Source organism: Diabrotica undecimpunctata, chromosome 8, assembly GCF_040954645.1.
Source record: "Diabrotica undecimpunctata isolate CICGRU chromosome 8, icDiaUnde3, whole genome shotgun sequence".
Taxonomy (NCBI): Eukaryota; Metazoa; Arthropoda; class Insecta; order Coleoptera; family Chrysomelidae; genus Diabrotica; species Diabrotica undecimpunctata.
The window spans coordinates 136,981,049-137,002,937 of NC_092810.1; the positions used below are offsets into that span (position 1 = coordinate 136,981,049).

The following is a 21,889-nucleotide window of genomic DNA, read 5'->3' on the forward strand; positions in this document are numbered from 1 at the left end:
TTTACAGTCGAATTGATACAAATTTTATTTAAAATCTATTATGCGCGCTCAACTGACATTTAAAATCGCTGGTTGCTTCAAGCGTTGTTTGTGAGAGAACGGTTTATGCTACACAAAAAGTTTTTTGTTCAAAACATTCTTTTCTACGGCGTACAAGTTCTTGGTCAATCGATTTTTTTTTCGTTTCCACCCCCCTAGGCAGGGTTTTCGAGGGAAGCCGGGAAAGTAGGAGTGGTAAACTTTTTGCATCTTTTTTAGGGTTTCAAAATTAATATTCTCAAATAAATTCAGCTTGTTCGCGTCATTTTTCGAAATCGAATCTCTACCTACTGGGCTATCTGGAATGAATAAGAAGAGAAATATTTTTCAGCTTAAAAATAACAGTGATCTGTCAATTATCTTTCTAAAGGTGTATCAACTTAAACGTCAATTACTACGGAGTACATTTTATACCAGAACTAAACATTATAAATAAAAAAATATTGACTTACCTTTCCTTTTGTTTTTACTTTTTTAATAGCAACTTTGTTCTCTACTGGTTTTTTGTCATCGCCTTTCTCGGGTTGTGCTAAGTCTGTTGCTACTTTTGGTTTATTTTCAATTTCTTTCTCTTCTTGTGCTGGCTCTTGTTCAGTCTTTGTTCCTTTAACGTCAGCTTCGTCAGTCTTGAACACTCCTTTCGTTTCCTCTTGTACTATTCCTTGTGATTCTATTTGTTTTTCTACTTCCGGCGACTTTTGTTCTAACGACCTACTTTCGTGGTCCGCTGTTATTGTTACTATTGGATTTGCGTTACATTGCCACAATAGTAAGCACACAACTGTGCCTAGGATGTAGCGTCTCATCTTCTATTCTGTAACAAAGGAAAATTTATTACTTCTAATTCTATCAAAAGAAAATATTAAAAAATAAGATTGTATTGTCTAACGCCATTAAAAACCTAATAGTGGAAACAAAATAATAAAATCAAAACCAAGATGTAATAAATCACCTACATAAATGAAGCAAAAATACTAAAAAAAAAATCTTGGATGCTATTTTGCTAAAACTCAACCGTCGAGATGGACAACGTTGGGTCCGATGGTTAGTGTGTGTGTAGGCTTGTTAACCGACAAAAAAAGTTGTACCCGACGGTTTGGCTAACCGATTTGGTTGAACAACCGCGACATCCCGACAGCCGACTTCCCCACCTAACATCTGTCGAGTTGGAACGTGACAACTTTTTGTGTTGGCCATCAAGTCTGCACACACAACAACCGTCAGGCCCAACGTTGTCGGTCACGGCAGTTGAGTAGTCTTGTCGGGACGTCGGGACAGCAGAAATATTACAAAATAGATTATATAGGACGATTGTTACGAGAATTTATCTGTTTATTTATTGAACCTTAATCTATTCATCTTTGGACATAGGACTTAGCTTGCTACTTGTCCACACCTGACTTGTCTGGCCAGCGTATGAAAATTATGTCTAACTAGTCACAAGATGTGTTTTCCAATACCATAGAAGGGCTGCAAAACTTAATGAACAAAATAACGGAAACAAGTAGAACATATGAACTGGATACAAACACTAGCAAAACCAAGCTAATGATCCAATCTGTATGTGAACCAAATTAGAATTGAACGTGTCTTACAATACAACTACTTGGAAACTATAATCAATGAGTCGTGGGACAATACCAAAGAGATTAAATGTCGCATCGGAAAGGCAAAAAGTGCATTCTTGACTATGAGCTCTGTGTTCAAGAGCCATGACCTCACACGAGAAACAAGAATAAGGCTCCTTAAATGATACGTGTACTCAGTGCTTCTGTACGGAGTAGAAATGTGGACATTGAAGGCGGAAACTATCAAAACTTCAGGCTTTTGAGCTATGGTTAAACAAAAGGATCCTGAAGATACCAGGACAGACAAAGTCACCAATGAAGAAGTACTACGGAGGATGAACACAACCACTGATTTGGTCAACATCGTGAAGTACAATAAGCTGCAGTACTTGGAACATATAATGAGAAATCAAGGCAGATACGAGCTACTCCAATGCATTTTCCAAGGTAAAATTGAAGGAAATAGGGCCCCAGGACGAAGAAGAATATCCTGGCTTGCTAACCTGAGAGCATTGTATAGAAAGACCTCAACACAGCTATTCTGTATAGCAACCAACAAAGTCATCATAGCCAGAATGATCGCCAACGTTTGGAATGAACAGAAGAAGTCAAAAGATAGACAAAATGGAAATACTATTGTAGCATATCAAATGCGCAATGGTGTTAACTAAGAATTAAAGAAAAATAAAACAAATTAAAATATATCAATAGGAGAAGCAAACTTATTAGTCCAGGCGACATTTGTTCTAAAACATCCTCACGTGGGTGAATCGTATAATTATGATCCTAGTTGTTTGCTTTAATCGCTTTAAAATATTATTAGAAATGATAATTTAACTACACTAACACTTCAAAAGGTGGGTTAAATTTTTTATTGAACAAATTGTGAAAAAAAAAAAGAGAAAAATATATATATATTTCTATATCTTATGACAGCTATACACTTTAGAAAAATGTTTCTAATGACAAAACAGTTTTACAATTATATTTCCTATGTTTCCTATAATATTACTGCAAAGCTACCAAAACAATTATTTAAAAGTGGTAAAAAATAATTGTTTCTTCAATAATTTTTTTCATGCATTTAAGAGCCACATAGAACTTTCAAAATTCACCCAGACAATCTTTAAAACATAAAAAAAACACTATACAAAATTTCAGCACAATCGATCAAATAGTCTTTGCAAAATAATTTTGCAATCTAAATTTTTGAAAAACAGTTATTAATTTTTAAACTTATACAGATCCAACAGAAAAGTTTTAAATACATGAAAGATTTTTTACCTATAAAATGGTGGTATTTAAGCTGTCAAATAAAAGTCGAATCATTGAAATTACTTGAATAGGAAAACCTAGACAGTCCTTTAAACAACTGCGCAATTTTTAAGCTAATAAACAAATATAATAACTTATTCAATTTTGAATTAACATTGTTTTTCTAAACTTACGTCGAAAGTTCAGCAAAAGACGCGGATTTTAAGAAAACAAAACATTAAGATTGGTAAATTCATTCCGAAGTTGTGATTGAACAAAGTTGACCGGCATTTACAACAATAGTACGACGATTTGAGATCTGTTTTTTAAACAAATACCTTTGTTGTGCTAAGTACCTAGTAGATATACATTTTCACCTTTTTTCTTTTCTGCAACCTGGTGCAAATGTTGATATCCAACTTTAAAACTACAGAAAAATCTAAGAGAGGCAGTGGTGGGAATAGCAAGTTCATTCGTCTCAAAAATGAAATCACGCGTTCAAAATAGCGACAAAATTTCAATTGCCTCAGCTCTCAGTGGATCAATTGTGACCATTTTTTTTTAAACTGGAGTCCCGTGAGGTAAAACATTTAAATATTATACTTTTAAAAGCCTATAATTAATTATTTTCCATGTTTTTACATATAAATGAATATTCACTTGCAAAATTACGTCATTTTTTCCTTTTTTTTTTCGTTCGCTAAGGTTACAATATCGATATTACAATATAAACTGTAGTATTTTTTTGATCAATTAATCTAAATATATTCACTTGTAAATATTAATTTTAATTAAATAATAATTTTATAAATAAACTAATAAAAAATGAATTTAATAAATCCCTGATCGATTACTTGTTAATTTATTTTCGATCATAACTTCAAAACTAATTGACCAATATTGTTTTTTCTCTTAAAATACGCATCGTTTGCTGAACTTTCGACATAAGTTTAGACAAAAGAATATAATTGATTATTGAAAACGTTATTGTATTTGTTTATTAGCATAAAAATTGTATAGTTGTTTAAAAAATTTCTAGGCTCTCTTATATAATTTATTTCATTGGTTTGACTGTTATTTGAAAGCTTGAATGCCCTTTTAAATGGAAAAAAAACTTTCAAGTATTTAAAACTTTTTTTGTTGGCTTTGTATAAGTTTGAAAATGAATAACTTTTTTTCAAAAATTTAAATTGCAAAATAATTTTGTAAAGACAACCTAACCGTTAAATTTTAAAAGTTCTATCTGGCTAATAAATACCTGAAAAAAATTATTTAAAAAACATTGATTTTTGACCGTTTTTAAATTGTTTTTGCCAGCTTTGCAATAATAATTGTTTTTTTTTCAATTTATAATCAATTAGAATTTAATTGTAAACCTTTTTTGTTCTTACAATTTTTTTTAAATGTACAGCTGCCGAGATATAGCAACGAAAAGGGGAAAAACATTTAATTTTTCTATTTTTTTTCACAAATTCTTTAATAAAAAATTTGGTCTAACTTTTGAAGTTTAGGCATGGTTAAATTATCATTTGTAATAATATTTCAAAGCGATTAAAGCAAAATACTAGGACTATATTCGATTTACCCAACCCAAAACAGATATTGCCTGGTCTATATAGAATATTATTATTATTATTATTTTAATAAAATAAGAGATATATGCGTATAACCAAAGCACTCAAAAATATACAATAAAAATAATATTTTAAAATGCTAATCTATTTCCAACAGAAGTGTTGAAGGCGTTGATACAGGGAAAATATAAAAAAAATTGGAACTACTCACTACAATCTCGTTATCAGAACCTGTTTAGAAAACAACGTTTTGTGAGAACTGAAGACAAAAACAGATTTCAAGTACTAGAAATAAAATGAATAAAAATTGTTCACCTTTTTACAAAATATCAGAAGTCACAGTCACGAAATGAGTAAGAAAAATATTAAAGTCAGAATATAAATAATTGTATTAAGGAAGATTACTGATGATAATAAATATATTTTACATATAATATATAGGTATATATTTATATTAAAAAAATATATAACAATTAATTTATGATTAAACCCTTATCTCTACGAGATAAAGGTTTAAGATGCATTTAGAAACATTTTTATCATCTATATATTTAGAAATGATGTCTCAATATTTCCTAGGTGTACTAAATTTTTAATAAACAGATATAATATGGGAATCACTAGTATTTTCTTTCTTAAAATTAAAAGTTGTTAGTCCAATTTGTAATTTGTAAAAATATTATCTTTTTCTTCTTCTTTTTTCCAGGGATTAGACATTTTTAATATGTTCATTCCATCTTTTCAAATGGTTTCTTCTTTTTCAGTGTGTCGGTGTGATGGAGATAGAGAGAGATAAATAAATTAACAAATATATCAACAAAATAATAGGCGTCCAACCGTCAAAGCAACCGCATATGAATAATATATGATATTAATTAAAGAAGTACAAAACTTGTTCCGTGTGCCCCTCGTTAGGTGCCAAATGTGTAAAGATCTAATGTCATGATGTGGTCTCTTATTCGCGTGCTCAAACGATTATAGGTGGCAGCACTTGTTTTGAAAGATGGCGGACGAAATTAGGATATCGTTTGTTGACATTGTAAATTTGATAGGGAATTTTAAAAGATACTTAGTTGAAGGGCAAGCAAGCTCATTATTATTAAAACTTAATGAAATTTGTATTAAATAATAAATAAATTTTATTATTTATTAATAACTATTTAAAATTTTACACTATGTAAAAATAGAAGCGATAGAGTGTCCAGGGATTACATCCCAGCATCAGTGAGAACACCTAGATAATTTTATAATATCTACAGGCTCCAGGTCGACTCAGCCTGAATAAAATGCCTGGGATAAAACCAGTGGTGATAGTAGGCAGTTGAAACGTAGCACTGGCTCCATTACCTTCCTTGTATATCGTAGGCCAAAGAGATAACAGCTTACTCTGCTATAATCCAAAAGCCTCTCTAACGGTATAAATGGAGACTATTATTAATAAAATGGTTTGATTGCCTAAATGAACTAACCATTTAAAATTTAAAATTAATTGCTTGTATTTGGCAAATATACGTCAAATATTTCTCTTTAAATAAAGGGCACAAAGAGCAAAATACACGGCACAAAGTAAGACTCGGCGCAATTTTAACTCTCTACCCTCCTCCTCCCAACCCCTACCCCCAAAAACGTCATTTTTTCATTTTTATTTTTTTTTTCAATGGTTTGCAATCAATTAAAAATTTCAAAAAATTCACCTGCATAGTTCAGGCTCTTACAAAACTTGTTTATTTTTTATAAACCCATAGGTTCATAACCTAAAAACGCATTTTTTTTTTTGAAAAAACTGTACAAGTACTTTTTTTGGAAATTGCTGCGGGTCTAGTTTTTTTTCTATTTTGCATATTTAATCAAAAACTAAAAAATTGTTTTTAGGTTTTTTTTTTGGATTTTCTTCATTTTATAGACTTCAAAATCATAGACATATAATACAGAATCACTACTGCAATACAGAGAAAAGTGACGCAAAGCAGTCCCTGTATTTCTTTCTAATTTGCCAGGTTTATCGACCACGTGACCTACATGACCAAGTCACGTGGTCGATAATCCTGGCCCATTAAAAATAGATGGCGGGACTTCTTTGCGTCATTTTTCTCTTTCGCACTGGAGAAACGCGACTGTATTGTGGCAGTCAGTCTATTTGTATTATATGTATATGTTTAAAATAGATAAAATAAATGTTTTTTATAGGTTATATATAATTTGAAGTAACTAAGTGTTTAAGGATATTCAAAAATTGCGAGAAACACCTTTATACCTCGAAAACTTTTAGAAAGATTTTTAAGGGTTTTTGAGAGTTTTTGTGGGGTAAATTGCATTTTTTTGAAATTGATACAGCCTTTTTTATTTTTTTACTCTTTCTGTGATTAAGACTTTTCAGGCCGACACCTCCTCCCCTTTCCCCTCCTCTCTCTGCCTCCTAAAACATCATTTTTTTCGGTAGGTTGCAATCAATTTAAAAATTTTAAAAAATGTACCGGGTTTCTCATTATATTTTGTCCCCCACTTACTTTACTTTGAAGCTAAAAATTAAATACTTAAATAATAGATTAAATCCATAATAAAATTTTTATTTTAGAAAATTCCCAAACTAGTCTAAACAATGCTACTAATGTATTAGAGAAAAGCCGTGCGACGATACATAGAGTTTTAAAAAAGCACAACTATAAGCCGTACAAAATATTACCGGTACAAGAACTTACCGATGTTCATAAGAGAAAGCGTTTACAGTTCTGTCAAGACATACTTACAAATTTGATGATCCTAATTATTTTTATAACATTTTATGGACAGATGAATCAAATTTTTCAACTTCAGGCATTTTTAATAGAAGAAATAGGTATTCGTGGGAACAGAAAAATAATAGAAAAAGAAAAATTAAGCAAATAAAAAAGTCAGGAAGAAAATCAATAAATGTGTGGTGCGGAATATTTCAAAACAAAATAGTTGGACCATTGTTTTATGATTATAAATTAACTGGGGAATCATATTTGGACACAGTCATTACAGAAGTGGATGAGTTATTAAATCAAAATTATACACAAAATCAATTAAATAGTATGATATGGCAACAAGATGGAGCACCGCCACATAATGTCGTAGCCGTTCAAGAACATTTAAATAATCAATTTAATGTGCGGATCGGCAATAAGGGTACCATTACATGGCCACCAAATAGTCCCGACTTAACACCATGTGTTAGCTTTTTATGGGGGTTTTTAAAAGAAAAAGTGTATTTTGATTCAAATACCAATATTAACACTATCACGGCAAAATTTCGCGCGGAAATTGAAAATTTAAATGGTCATAATAGCACAATATCTGACGCATTTGAGACGAAGATATTACTTATGCGTTGATAACAATGGAGGGCACTTTGAGCATCTATTGTAATCTTAAATGTAATATTGTAAGTCATTAATTTTGTTGACTTTCTAAATATATTTTTTTCTTATCTTAGTATAGTATAGTAGTACCATACGCCATTATAGAACAAAACTAATGCTACACTATGTTATATATTTGTAATCAGGAAATACAGGGCTACTCAAAACTATAAAAAAATACAAGGTGTCCCATTTGAAATATTGAAGCTGCATTGTATTGGGCACTCCCTGTATACAAAATTTGGTCTGTTGCTACACTGTTGATCGGTACAGTTAAAATAATACAACTTTTATTTGAAACTTTTTTTTTGTATTGAGAAACCCTATGGATAGTGGAGGCTTTTACAAAACTTGTGTATTTTTTATAGGCCCGTATGTTGAGTGTACATAATCTAAAAATGCATTTTTTTTTTGGAAATATCTTTTTTTGTGGAGATGACTGCAGGTAATTTTTTTTATTTTGTGTATTTAAATAAAAAATATATTTCTCAAGTAAGGGCCTTAATTACGCGTGTGAATTTTTTGAAATTTTTAAATTGATTGCCACCTACCGAAAAAAAAAACAAAATTAAAACGAAAATAATGACGTTTTTGGGGGTAATTCGTAGGGGTGACGGACTAAAACTGCACTGAGTCTTATTTTTCAATCACATAAAACTAAACAAAATAAAATAAAATTGATTCAGGTTTTATCGATTTTAAAAAATATGATTAAGCCCGTAAAAACTCTTAAAAACCTTGAAAACACATGGTTTTTGGAGGTTTATAAGTTTTGTAAGAGCCTTAACTATGCGTGTGAATTTTTGAAATTAAAATTGCTTGCAACCCGCAGAAAAAAAAATCGAAAAATGACGTTTTAATATTAATAATAATCTTCGTCGAATAAAGAAAATGGGCGGCAGTAATAATTTATATAAACGTTTAAAAAAATAAGTATATAAGCTAATTATGAGTGAAGACGAAGAATCCTTTACTTTGAATCTAAAACTCTTTAGTTCTATTTTATGTTAACATAAAAACAAATAAAATTAAGCTCTGGACGATTCAAACCTGTGCGGGAAGTGTCCAATTGATCCTACTGCTCAATCACACGGACACCGCAGCTTTAAGTAAGATGGTTTATAGCACACAATGCCTTTTAGCTATAATAGTTTACGAGTAAATGTGTTTTTATAATATTTTTGTTTACAAAAATAAATTAAAAATCTACGCTGTTATTGATTTAAACAACCACTGTATAATGACAAATTATTGACGACCGCGACGGAGCAACGGAGGCTCGTGAAAAGTTGACGGCGTGCAGTGTTGCCATTTATAGTGTGTATACTTAACGCACTGTATTTTGGCACTAGTTTTTCTACGTCTGTTACAGTTTTCGCTGCTGTATTCTCCGACGGAGACACCAACCATAGAAAATTAATGATCTGCAGATTCTGAAGGATGGTCCTGAAAAAGACTCAATTTCGCCAAGATATTTGTTGCTTACGTTATCTAAACAGCACTAAAGATCTGAAGACTAAAACTTGTGAGTTCGTAAGAGAATGGAACTACAAAGAGTATTTTAAGCAACTGACAAAGCACAAACTGACAAGCTAAATTAGCTTTGTTAAGTATGCCATGGAAAAAGAAGTTGTTAATAACAAGATTGTTGATAGACTTGCTAAAGTACTCCTTTTATCGGACTAGAACCGTTATGCGATATATCGAAAAGCCGCTTCATGGCAGAAATAAAATGATTATACCTATTATAAAAATAATCTTAGTTTTCGTTTTTCAATAATGTGTTTACATATAAAAAAAATTTTACATATGTGTTTACCCGTACATATGAATACTAGAGAAACAAAACTGTTAATTGCAAAACAGTGTGTTACTTTGTGTTGTGCTGTTTACTTCATTTTTTACTTCAACAATATTAGTCTATTTTCTCTATATTTAGATAAGCATGTCATGATTCATTTAAATTTTAATAATGATTAATTTATTGTTCTATTGTGATAATTTTATTGTACCTATTCATATATTTTATCTGAAAACTTTTGTTAGATTATTTTATGTTTAGATACTATATGTACCATGCCGTACTACAATTTTTACCGTAACTGTACGAACAGACAATTATCTTGAATATAACCCCTATTTAATTCCGTTCCTTTACGTACTTTTTTCAGTCATTCAATTATGACGTCAATTTTTGATGTCAAATGCAAACCGTCGTCTCGCATTCACAATTGTGCGCTTGGCATTTTCTTGATATGATTTTCGCGATTCTCGCTTTTTAGATTCCCCGTTTCTATTTAACATTAGACAAGGTATTTGTGAAAAATACGACGAAATGAATAAAAATTCATGAGAACTTTTCATCCGTGATAACAGATGAACATCAAAAAATATATTTCTACAATATCTTATGAATTGAAAGTAAAAAAACTAAAAAGTATTTTTTATAGATTTTGTCTATCGAATAAAAGTTCTAGATCTCTAAAATACAGAATCTTATTTTCATTAAGCACTCTATCTTGATATAGATTTAACAAAGTACAATCATTATAAACACAGAAATCATTTTGTCAGTTGTATTCAAGAAAATTTAACCATAATTTGATTTAACCAAAAATTTATAATTTTTGTAAATGTTATCGTTGATGCTGTCTAATGAGTACTGACGGAACACGGAATCAACCTGTAAATTCTGGAAGAGCTTACTATAAAAAACACGCTATTTAAAAAAGTAAACCGAGCATACCTAACTTACTTCGGCCAGGAAAGGTAGAAGGCCGAAGACCACGAACATCTCCAGCAATACGGGAGATCAAATGACGATTCTAGTCCCTATAAGAAGCCGTCTATTGTTAATCTAGATTAATCTTAATCTAGATAATACATGAAATTTAAAAAAGGTGCGGTTGCACTAATACGGTAGATCTTGCGACCTTTTCGTTTTGTTGACACGGATCTATTAATCGTTCATCGGTAATGGAGATAATCTTTGTAAAGGTTAGACTTCCTTGGGTGATCTTGAAGTGACCTTGTCTAGTTTTCCTTAAGTATATGAGATGTAGACAGAGTCGCCCAAAAGACGACAAACGATTCCACGATTTTTTGTTCTTGTATCTACCGTTAAATGTCTATTAAATGATCTGACAATGGCAAATGGAGATCGGTTAGTGATGAGATGATATCGAGAATAATGAAGGATTATAATTTAAGACTAAGAAGACGTGTACAAAAGCCTTGTCATACAGATAATCACAAAATAACCAGATTTTGATTTACAAGAAATTATGTTTATTGGCAACGTCGGATTTTGATACCTGTATCAAAGTCTAGGCTTTATCTAACACTTTAATGGTCGTCTTCGTGTGTAAACATAATGATGATTTGGATCGGGATCAATTTAAACAATTGCTAAAAGATATATCGCCAGGTTTTAGACATTAGTTGCTATACTGCTAAATTGATACAAAATATCAAATTGAAGTGTTATTCAGCGTTGAGGTCCTACCTCTCTTAAACTCCATGGAGAATTTGTGGAATATGTTAGCTCAACGTATTCGCAATCCTACAGCTGCACTACAGTAGATGCAGTAACAAGCAGATACTTTTTTAGAAGAATGGGAAAATATATTACATGAGGATATTCGACAACTTATTAGAAGCATACTAGGACGATGTGCTGCAATAATTAATATTGAAGGGGCACACTAGCCTACCAACAGATGGTCTCATAAAGTGACATTCTGGAGACCTCGAGAAACAAAAAGAAGCGTGGAAAGACCCAAAAAGAGATGGATAGACGATATAACAGCTGTAGCTGGAAAGCAATGGATGAGAATTGCAAAAGATAGGGAAGCGTGGAAACAATTGGAGGAGGCCTATGTCCAACAATGGATGAATGAAGGCTGAAGAAGAAGAAGAAGACACTAGCCTCATGGAGATACTTTTCACTGGGAGTCATTGATGATAACTTCACGTGTAATTAGCACAAGAAAGGAACTTGTAGGTTTTCGTGGCTGGTGTTTTGTAAATCATTACCATCAGCATCATCTTTGCTGCACAATCCTCTGTGGATCCTGGCCTGCTCCAAGATTCATCGCCATTTTGTTCGGTTTCTGGAGACCTGTTGCCAACATCTGATTTTTAATACCGCAAGTCGGTATCGTCACAACTTCATGCAACCACATAATTCGTGGTCGGCGTCATTCTTTGTGTTATCTGGCATTCGTTTTATGTGGCCAGCCTATCTGAGTCACTGTGTTTTAATGAATGTTACAACGTCTGGTTCATTTAAGAGTTGGTATAATTCGAAGTTACATATTTTGCGTCACTACTTACAAATATTTTGCGGAGTATTTAGGGCTCGAATATTCCCAAAAGTCTCTCATCCTTCTGCGTAAGTGTCCATGATTCTGCCCCATATGTGAGTACTGACTTTAGCAGATTTTTCTATATAACAATTTTAGTTCTTTTTTGGATTTTTTTGAGTAAAATTGTTTTTGGAATCCATCCTATACCCTATTTGTAAGATTTATTCATCTTTTAATTTCTTTGATGTTTAGTTTGTAGTAATCACCAGCAAGCCAAGGTATGTGAACCTGTTAAACACGTTCAAAGATATGACTCCCAAAACTAGTTTCTAGTTTCTAGTTTCTAGTTTCAAAACTTCCTAGTTTGCTATAAAATCCTTAGTAACCACCATGTATTTGGTTTTGTCTTCGTTGAGGACTAGATCGACCTGTTTCGCCGCCGTTTGTAAGGCTACTAAATATTGTTCAATATCTCGCTTGTTATGACCTATTATGTCAATGTCATCAGCGTATGCTAATATTTGTATCGATCTAATGTAGATAGTACCGCCCCATCTAATTCGCCTGTCTCGGAATGCGTTTACCAAGGCAATATTAAATAGGAGGCAAGCCAGCGCATCAAATTGTCCAAGTCCATCCTTTATTTCAAAAGTTCTAGAAGTCTCTGCCTGTATTTTAATAATTGCTATTAAGTTAGGCATTGTCATTCTCGTTATTGGGATGAGTTTTTCTGAACTTAATATTATGAAATACAAAAACTCCCTCTAAATGCACCGAATATGTCAATACCGGTTTGGACAAATCAGCAGACCCCAGAAGGCACACGAATACATAGAATGTACCGATACTGGAGACCATCAATGGTGGAGTGACCTATATAATGCTCACCAATATTATATAGGTCAAGGTCGTAAATACTGTCCCTTACATGTGACAACACTAGTTAGAGACCACAAAAAATTACTCAAACAATTGATAAAAATAGAAGCGTAACCCTAATATAGCTGTTAGTTATAAGAAATTCACTTAAAGAACTAGACTAGTTAAAGAAAAAACAGCTTCATCGAAGCAACAAAAAGAGAAAGTTGGAGAGAATAGAATCAGAAATGTAGAAATGGGAGGACAAGGACATCATAGACTGGTTCTGGATCATATGTAATGATGTATTGAAGCAAAATAAAATACTAATATATTGGTATTAAACATAATCTTATTTCACCAATTTATAAGAAGGGGAACAGAACCAACTATGAGAACTATAGAGCGATATGTCTAGCGCTAGTAAAATTTAAAGTGTACACTAAAATAATAGAGGATGAAAGAAAGTTAAAATTAAAAAAAAACGTAGAAGAAGAACAAGCGTGCTTCAAAAAACAAAGGCAGACAACAGATAATATTTTAAACATAATAGAAAGAAAAATTGAGTAAAGGGAGGAACTAGTACTAGCACTCGTATACTTGAAATCTATGTATATTTAACACAATAGATAAAAAATACTTCATAAACCTTTAAAACATCTGAAAACCTAGAATAAACGAATACAAATAGTATAATTAATATATGAATGAATATACTATGGCGAAAATACAAATCAAAAGTATCAGAAGATTTCCTCCAAGAAAGAGAAATAGTCTGAGCCCTTTACTATGTATAATAATCATATATAGATTAATAAAGATAACGAGATCTAGAACGGGGACCCTCCAAGCCCCTACATAAATAATTGAAATTCTACTCTACGCAGACGATATAGTCCTTATCGCGGACAATCTCAACAAGATACAAAAATTAGTTAACATATAGATAGACAAGATAGACTAGTTAAAGGTGAGACTAAACGCAAGATCTTCTTATTTTGGTGCACTCTATTACTGGAGGTTTGCAATCACTACATCAAAATTATCAAACGTTAATGCCCGTCCAAGTTCTGATATTGCAAAGCCATAACATGGATCTTCTACCCATGGCTCTTCTGCCTACTCCTCTTCCGCCATCTAGTTTCCCTTCACAAATTAATCGTAGCAGGTTATATTTGACATTTCTCATTATGTGGCCTAGGTACGAGGTCTTTCTTTTCTTAATCGTTGTTAGAGGTTCTAACCCTCTACTTATGGTATTTTATACTGTTCAATTCGTAATGTGTTGTGTCCATCATATTCTGAACATGCTGTGATAAAGCCACATTTCAAAGGCTTTTAGCCGTCTCATGGTATTTAACTTTAATGTCCAGGCTTCAACTCCATACAGGACTGACCAAACGTAGCATTTTTTAACTCTAATTTGGATGTTTAAGTTTAGTTTTCGGTTGTAGATAATTTGTTTCCATTTATTGTACATGTTCCTAGCCTGTTCTATTCTATGTTCGCATTTTTATTTCTATATCTGGATTTCACTTATCATTTAGTACTACTATTAAGTCATCAGAATTTGCAAACTTGTTCTAATTGAGTTAGCAAATAACGAGTGAAATGTAAGATACCGAGTTTTAATGGCAAAATTCAAAAACAATAACATACAAATGACAAAAACTAGAGGAGATCTCAACATTTGAATGTCTAGAAAGTATCTTTTCAAATAATGGTAAATTCGATTTGGAGATAGCTGATAAACAGAAGAAAGCTAACAAAATCTGCTATACTTTGGTGGCATTTAGACCGCAATAGGCCTGACTACAGTCATATATAGCGAGAATATCTATTTGGGTTTCAGACCCCATGTTTTCCCACATGTCCTTCGACATGTCCAAAGCAAAAGCTTTGCTTTGCTGGTTATTCTTACCAAGTGAACGTTCCATGCAAGCCGCTTATCCAGAATTACTCGTAGAAATTTGACCTCATTCGCTTCTTTGACAGTTTCTTCATACAGAGCAGGCATCCAGATGTTGTCTAGGTTCCGCCTCCTTGTGAAACTCACTATTACTCTTTTACTAGGATTGACAGAGAGTTTTTTCTTGTAAGGATATTTAATGTTCTTCGGAGTATGATGGATAGAACATTTTCATATTTTTCTCTTACCATAATTCCATATTCAGATCTGTCTGTCTATGGCCCATTGTCTATTTATACTATAAATATAGATGTCTCCCACTCATCTCCATTGATCCTTGCATTCCGTTTGTCTTTTTTATTATTGACGTGCTGTCAAAGTAACTTTAAATTTGACATATACGCATGCGCAGTATTGCGCCATGTATTACTGTACTTTAATAAAATATATGACGCATGTATTTAAATTAAATACAGACCAGAAAACTTGTATTTAAAGATACCCTTATTTGGACGTAGCCTGCCAAATTACGCGTAGAAAGAAGAAAGATCAAATGATCAAATTTGTTTTGTTTTGTTTTATTTAATGAATATTGTTTTTAGTATTATTATTCTCAATTTTTAAATCTTCATGATTATTGTTTTGCTCTATACCGATAATATATATACCGAAAATAACTAAATTCAACATTTTATTCTTTTCAATGATTTTATTTTAATTTTGTTTATCTAGGATCTTATCATAGGTAACAAGGATCCTATAGGTTATTTTTATGTTAAACAAACATAGTTAATGTCATTTGTCAAAATAGAAGATTCCTTTAAATGTTGCAAATGCAATAATTCTCTTCTAGGCATGTAGTATATTGTATTTTATTAAAATATCCTGTAATAAAAGCGTCTTTTATCTGAGGGTTTCAATAACTCGCTATTATCTGCGTCGTTCATCTTTTTGCTCCATCTTTCATCTTCATAATATTCCTTTCGTCCAGTCTATCTCTATTTTAGTTTTAGAGTGTGCTGGACGGAAGCTGTAGTTTTGCTTTCGATTTGTAATTTTGCTTGCTATCATTTACATTTACCATTCCAATGCTCGTTTAGTTTCCTTTAGTCCCTTAATAGTTCCTTAATACACTTACACCTATGTAGAGATATGATTTCCTGCTGTGGGGTAGTACCAATACGAGTAATTTAGAAGTCATACAGTACTTACACTTAAAGTGATAAGGAACTTCAGTAAGTTCGTAAGTCACGAACACCGCGTTCTTTAACATGCCAATGTTAAATGTTTATCCAGCTTCTTGAGAACACAGATCTGGTTAGACAATCCAAAAGCAAGAAACCCTTTAAGTTGAAAAGCATAGTGCCATTTTAGTAGACGTTAATATTTGTATAGTATAATCTTAGAGGATAACAGATGCTAGTGAGTTTGCCCTTAGAGTTCTGTGCTCATCAATGTTGATCAGATTCTAATATTCATAAAGTATTTATATAATCTTTTCAGTGGTTATTTTTATTACAAAAAATAATAATTAACGCATGAAAAAATTTGTTTAGATTTATTAAGTCATGTTTTCAGTAATGTTTATAAAAAATTTGGGTATCATATTCGATAAAGTATATATTACCACATGCAAGACCAAATGTTCATTTTTCCAAATATCGGTCTACGTAAAAGTTATAACAATAAACACTGTCGTAAGTTTGCACATTTTTTCATATTTCTAGGATATTAAATTTGATTTATTCAATATCGTTCATGTTAGATCACATATCCTTAATTATATTTTATTCATCATCATAACGGAACATCTTTCCTTAGAAATGTTATAAAGATTTTGCATCTTCCACTTTTTAATCGATCCAGATAATTATTTCCGTTAGGTAGCGTAGTTATTATTAGAGTTTTGTAGTCATTAGAATTGCTTATGAACATGCACATTAAGCATTAGCACGCTCATAAAACTAAGTTTACTATTAGACTGGAAAGCATTTATTGATATTAGAACCATTATTAAATATTTTATGTATTCTCATCCGATGTTTTCTCGATAATATGATGAGGATGTTCATTAAAAATTTTTCAGACAATACCACAATACCGGACCGGGTCAATTAAAGCTTTAATTCAAATATTATGTAAAAGTTTTGTTTTGTTCTCATGCATAAAGGGACTTTTCGGTATTGAATCCACTAGAAGAAGAACAAACGACGCTAGAAGTGGAAACACCAGAAATTACCACAAATGAAGAACTTATATCTAATATAAATGTCCAGGAAGTTCGGAAAATACTTGAAAACCTGAAGAACAGAAAAGCAGCAGGTAAAGACGGGATACCAAACGAATTACTGAAATATTGTGGAGTAGCAATGATAGAACAATTAACAACATTAATTAATAAAATTATAAAACACAATGAAATACCGGAAGAATGGAGCCCGAACGAACTAATTCTACTATTCAAAAAATGATATAAAAAACAGCCAGAAAACTACAGAGGTATAAACTTGTTAAATACTACGCTAAAACTTAAAACTAAAATTTTACAAGTGCTAATAAATTAGAGGATAAGTTTAGCAGATAAACAACGGGGTTTTCGTAGTGGAATATCGTATACAGATGCAATATTCGTTATAAAGAAAATTACTGAGAAATTACTAGAGTATAATAGACCAGCATATCTGTGTCTGATTGACCTAAGAAAGCGTTTGACAGAGTAAGACTCAAGGATGTAATCCATCTTCTGTATAATAGAGAAGTTCCCCTAAATATTTAAAAACTATCGAAAAATCTACGAAAACAACAAAATGGAAGTCAGAATAGATGGACAACTTACAGAACCTATAGAAATAGGCAGCGGAATAAGACAGGGGGATTCATTGAGCCCCATGCTCTTCAATTTGATCATGGATGAAATCATCAAAAAGTATTAACAAAGGAAGAGGATACATATAGAAAACGACACTGGTCCACATATTTAACATAAGAGTAAATTGAATTTAATATGACAATCTCATCTCAGAAAACTAAAACAATAGTAGTCAGCAAAGAACCAAGCAGATGTAAAATAGAAATTGATGGCATCAGTATTGAACAAGTAATGGAAATAAAATACCTGGGAATTACACTGTTTAGCTATGGAGACCTGGACAAAGAAGTAAGATATCAAGTATAAAAAGCAAATAGACTGGCAGGATGCCTTAATAACACTATATGGCGAAACAGACACATTAACACAGATAAAATCAAGAATTTATAAAGCCAGTGTAAGACCAATAATGCCTCAGACAAGACCCGACACAGCCACAATGCAAAGGCTACTGGAAACGGCAGAGATGAGATTACTGAGAAGAATTACAGGGAATACGCTGAGAGATCGAAAGAGAAGTGAAGACATTAGAAGAAAATGTAACTTATAGTGTATAAATGAATGGACACAAAATAGAAAAAAAGAATGGAATAATCACATTGGAATATTGGAATAATTGGAAAGCAAAATGGAGGAGCCTCTAGTTCGTTAGAGACGAAAATGCCACTAAACCTCTAAAAATCATACGAACCAGCTGAATTTTGATGAGAATGTCAGTTTTGAGATCCCAAAAAGATGCAAACATGTTTGCCACTTCTACCCTCGGGCTTCTCCTTAAAATCTGAAATACCTTTCGTAGGGAGTAAAACGGAAAACATTGATTTACCAAGAATCTGTACGCCGTAAAAAAGAATCTTTCAAACAAGAAATAAAGGTGAGATAATTTTGAACAAAAATCTTAATTAGTACTTTTTGTGTAGAATGAACAGTTCTCTCAGAAACAAGGCTTGAATCGACCGGCTTTTGAATATCAGTTATATGCTTGAAATAAAATTTGTATCAACTCGACGGTAAAAATTCGATATCTTTTGACCACAGTGTCCGACCGAAAAAAATGAAAATGCGTTTTAAAGATGAAGAGTGCAGCTTTCGTGCACATTTTTTGCATTTTTTTGCATTTTTTATAAAGCTGTTAAATAAATAAACATAAACGTAAATAAACAAAACAAATATATTTTAATTTAGTGAATTTTGCAGTCTTTTATTTAATGATATTTGTTTTTTCTTTGTTTTGTAAACATCCCATTTTTGTTTTTTGGGATTGAAATATTTAAAAACAGTGGCAACCTTTTCTTTTGAAGAGTTGACCTATTCCCTGTTCCTTTATTGTTTTTTTATATCTATTATTTCTACGAAGTGAGAAATAATTTTAATTAATCTACATAATTTAGATCACTAAGAACGGTATATGTTTGAAGAATTTTCGAGGGTTATTGCTTACTGCATCTCTATAGTTCTATGCCATATGTCCAGATTGGTTTCAATAAATATATTCTTGTATAGGTTTCGATTATTTTTCATGGAAAGCTGCAATGTTTTACTTATTAGTAGTATTTTGAAGAGGCAAAAGTCTAAACAAGGTAAAGACATGTTTTGCTCGGTCTAAGCACAGTTCTTTGGTACTTCTACCGATATTTTACAGTCTTTAATAATTCATCATCGACTTTGACTTATAAGTAGTCCAGTCGTCAGAGATGAGATATCTAAACACGAGACAAACAAGCTGCATTGTGCTGAGAATGTCAATTTTGGACCCCAAAAAACATACGAATGGATTTGCCACTTCTATCCCCGGACTTTCCTTTACAACTCCCCCTCGTAGGGGGAGTGGTAAACATCGATTTACCAAGAATCTGAACGCCGTAGAAGACAATGTTTCGAACGAGCAAAAAAATGTTAATTTGCACTTTATGTAGAATGAACCGTTCTCCAAGAAACAACGCTTGAAGCGGCCGGCGATTTTGAATGTTAGTTACGCGCGTGAAACCAATTTTAAATAAAATTTGTATCAAATCGACGGTAAAAATTTGATATTATTTGATCAGAGTGTTTTGATAAAAATCAAAATGTGTTTTAAAGATGAAGAGTGCAGCTTTTACTACAAATTTGTGTGCAAAGTTGCAGCAAATGAAGTCAGTTTTTATAAAGGTGTTAAATAAAATAATTTTGTGCGATTTTTGCTATTTTTCATCTTTCATATTAAAATATCATATTAAAAACTTTCAATTTAATCTTTCATATTAAAAACAATCTAAAACATTTTAAGCTTCTTCTGTTCAATTACACAAGTACGTTTTTCGAAACTACACACTTTAGCTACAAATTCAACCCAATACGGTCTTCGTGAAAGAGTTTCTCGTGACGTGCGATAGTTTGTAATCTAAAAGTTGATATTCTGCGTTTTTAATCATATTTGAAATGCCTCATATTTGTTGCCAAAATTGAAAATCAAAATTGCATGTTATTGGTTTTGAAGGTTGGGCTCTAACAATGGAAATTCCACTAGGACCAGTCAAAGCAAGTGATGATGCCAATGGCAATGATGAAAATGGCAAAAATCGCGCAATGTTTATTTATTTATTTAACACTTTTTTTAAAAACGGACTTCATTTATGACAAAATACAAAAATTGCATATAAAAGCTGCACTGTGATCAAAAGCTGTCGAATTTTTACCGTCGAGTTGATACAAATTTTATTTAAAATGCAGAACTGACATTCAAAATCGCCGGTCGATTCAAGCGTTGTTTATGAGAGAATGGTCCATTTTACAGAAAAAGTAATAATTAACATTTTTGTTTAAAATTATCTCAGCTTCATATTTTATTTGAAATATTTTTTTCTACCGCGTACAGATTCTTGGTAAATCGATGTTTCCCCCCTACAAGGGGGTTTTAGTGAAGTCCGGTGGTAGGAGCAGCAAACTTTTTTACAAAATTTTTTTGGATCCCAAAATGGACATTCTCGGCAAAATTTAGCTTGTTCGTATGATTTTAGAGGTTAAGTCTCTGACAACTGGACTAAAATAGTTGACAAGAAGAAAAATTATCCATATTTTATACGAAAAATAAAATAGTACTTAATAAGAAAATGATAAATATATTAACAATATTTTAAAATACAATTGTTGTGTCATCCACCAAATCAAACAGATATTTTAAACTATACAAACAGCGCAAACTATACAGGGTATCACAAAAAGTGCACCCAGAAAAAGTCACGTTTTTAATATTGCTCCAAAACGGTTTAAAAATTTTTTATGAAAATTTATATTATGTGTTAAATTGCATGACGTGAATAAACAATATCTTTCAACAATACCCTATAAGAAAAATCCATTGGATTAAGATCTGGACCCCCGGTGCCCATTCAATGGGTGCATCTTGCTCTTTTCCTATCCAGCATGCTGGATATTGTTCAAATAAAAGTGCCTTCACCTTGTCGCTACAATGGGGTCAATTACTGATCGCTAACGGTACATTTTTTAAGTAGAGAGGCAGATCGTTTTGTAAAAATGATGAACATATTTCTCCGTTTAAATTCTTGAAAAGAAATAGAGGCCCTACTAAATAATTACTGATAATTCTCGTTCAAATGTTAACTTTAAAATTACCCTGATGGTGACGCACTGATTTAATATGAGGATTTACGTCGGCCCAGACATGAGTATTGTGATGGTAAAAGTTGCTCCATCAGTGAATAAAATATTCTTTATAACGTTTATGTCTAGTCTATTTTCTTCTAAAAGCCAATCACAAAATCCTATACGGTTGCCATGGTCTTTTGGAAGTAATCCTTAAACTGTTGTAACATGGAAGTGATAAAGTAACCGTTCCTTAACCGTTCTCTACACTTTTATAGACATACCCCTTATTCAACAGCCATCACCTTACGCTTGTTTCTGAGTACTCATCAATACGGTCTAGAATAGCATTATTATTTGCACGATTTTTTGCGGGATCACTGTAACTACGCACTTGTTTATGTAAAGTCCCAGATTCTCTTAAATGGCGATCAATTGCTAGGAATATGCGCCTGTCCGGTAAATTTCTATTATGGTACCTATCTGGCATAATGCTTTACTGTCGTCATACCCACTCCCTTGACATTCACCTAATTAAAAAATGAA

At 32.0% G+C, this 21,889-nt stretch overlaps 2 protein-coding genes across 2 annotated transcripts in view; both read right to left on the minus strand.

Annotated features, from left to right (window-relative positions):
* ect (ectodermal) overlaps window positions 1–21,889 on the minus strand; it is a 92,368-nt gene that overhangs the window by 51,132 nt on the left and 19,347 nt on the right. The window contains exon 2 of the mRNA XM_072541129.1: window positions 492–853. Within this exon, the coding sequence (XP_072397230.1) occupies window positions 492–845 (354 nt within the window). The 5' untranslated portion in view covers window positions 846–853. The remainder of the gene's footprint in view (window positions 1–491; window positions 854–21,889) is intronic.
* Window positions 12,485–12,832, minus strand: LOC140449138 (uncharacterized). Its single transcript, XM_072542286.1, has one exon. The coding sequence runs from the start codon at window positions 12,830–12,832 to the stop codon at window positions 12,485–12,487; it is 348 nt and encodes a 115-aa protein (XP_072398387.1).

Excerpts from the sequence above, each read along its gene's own strand:
- LOC140449138 (XM_072542286.1), bottom strand. The coding sequence starts at position 12,832 with ATGACAATGCCTAACTTAATAGCAATTATTAAAATACAGGCAGAGACT.